General features: G+C 30.2%; 1 protein-coding gene across 1 annotated transcript; it reads right to left on the bottom strand.

Annotated features, from left to right (window-relative positions):
* Positions 1-484: 484 nt before the first annotated feature.
* On the bottom strand, positions 485-1,697 carry LOC133035597 (cysteine-rich receptor-like protein kinase 25). The gene is made up of 3 exons (XM_061111615.1): positions 1,510-1,697; positions 1,265-1,415; positions 485-1,170 (listed from the first exon to the last, which is right to left on the bottom strand). Exons 1-3 carry the CDS (start codon positions 1,596-1,598, stop codon positions 994-996), a joined length of 417 nt encoding a protein of 138 aa, XP_060967598.1. The 5' UTR covers positions 1,599-1,697; the 3' UTR covers positions 485-993.

Genomic DNA, 1,697 nt, shown 5'->3' with positions numbered 1-1,697 from the left:
AATGTCCAAATTGTAATAGGAAAAGGAATACAATAAATAATTAAAAAAAACCTAATCGTAGATGTACAACAGCAAAAACCCAATTCTATTTTTTTTTGGATTTAATGGGATTTATTTTATTATATATAAATGAAAAGTGACCCATGAATAAAAAAGAAAATTAAAAATTAAAAAGAAACACAATGTGTGTAAGATAAAAAGAAAATTAAAAATTAATCTCTAAATTGTTGATAATTGAAGATAACATTTGCTTCGACAGAGACAATAGTATAATTTTTTATTTTGCACTTTTCATTCTAACCGAGTCTGCATATAACTGGATTGTCTATTTTTTTGTGTATAAATCGAATATGGTAGTGTCGACAAAGCGGCGGTGTTCCTGCAAAAAGTTATTTATTTTCATTTAAGATGATTAGACATGGTGTGCATAATTAATTTAATTAAAAAAATTTACTTATGAAAGACAAAACTACACCTCTGCAGTATAATCCATTAATTGGACACCAGTACACGAAAATATTTTCTATAACTACTTTTGTTTTTTAATTTTAAAAATAGAAAACAAAAATATATTCTATACTTTTTATTTTTTAAATTTATTTAAGTTAGATTCAAGTCTGAGTCTAGGATCAGAAGAGCAGTGGTTCGAATCTAGGTCCCAAGGTCTAGGTTAAAATCGAAGTCCAAAATATTAATTAATAAAAATTGTTTAAAAAAATTTCAAAAATATATATTTTTTTAAATTTTGATTCTCAATTAAAAAATTAAAAAGTGAAAACAGTTCTATAGAATATATTTTTAGAAAATATTTTTACTTTTTTAATTAAAAAAACAGAAAATTAATTAAAAAATTGTCATCAAACGAACTCTTAGTTTTAAGGCCCTTCTATCATTGAGACCGTGGCATCATTGACAGAGCTTGTAGTACCCTTTTGCGATCTGGGAGAGTTATGATAAGTAAATATTGGTCGAATGGGTTGAGGACGATTTGTTTCATTGCTGAGCATGAAAATTACATCTGCCATGCATGCTTGGTCTATCTGTGGTGTGATCTTGTACGCATAACAGCCCAACATGTATGCATCTTATTGCTTCTAATGCAACATATGAGCCACCCATTGCTTCATCTACAAACTCCACTCCTTTACCCTCACTCCATAATTGCCATGCCTGAATGAATTCATATGATTCGTAATGAAATCAAAACATAAATAATTATATAGAAATAAATGTATATGCGTTAATTAATTCAACGAGAACTCACATAAGCAACAAGGCTGAGGTTCTGCTCATAATAATGGAAGTTAGAGTTCTTCTTGCCGCTCACTATCTCTATGATCAAGACACCAAAGCTAAAAACATCTGATTTTTCTGAGAAGACTCCGCTCATGGCATATTCAGGAGACATGTAGCCTCTGTACTTAATTGCAACATTGAACCATTAGCGCTTGTTAGTCATAACTCATCATACCAAAGTAAACACATGCATAAGTAAATTAAGATCCTTACAAAGTTCCAACAACTCTTTGAGTGTTTGCCATATCTACTGTTTCCTGGAAAATACGAGCCAAACCGAAATCTGATATTTTTGGATTCATCTTCTCATCCAAAAGAATGTTGCTGGCCTTTAAATCTCTATGTATTACTCTTAAAGATGAGTCACGATGGAGATAGAAAAGACCTCTGGCGATTCCAAG

This window comes from Cannabis sativa, chromosome 3, assembly GCF_029168945.1.
Source record: "Cannabis sativa cultivar Pink pepper isolate KNU-18-1 chromosome 3, ASM2916894v1, whole genome shotgun sequence".
In the NCBI taxonomy this organism is placed as follows: domain Eukaryota; kingdom Viridiplantae; phylum Streptophyta; class Magnoliopsida; order Rosales; family Cannabaceae; genus Cannabis; species Cannabis sativa.
The sequence above is the reverse complement of the archived record's forward strand: the minus strand, read 5'-3'. Positions and strand labels throughout refer to the sequence as shown.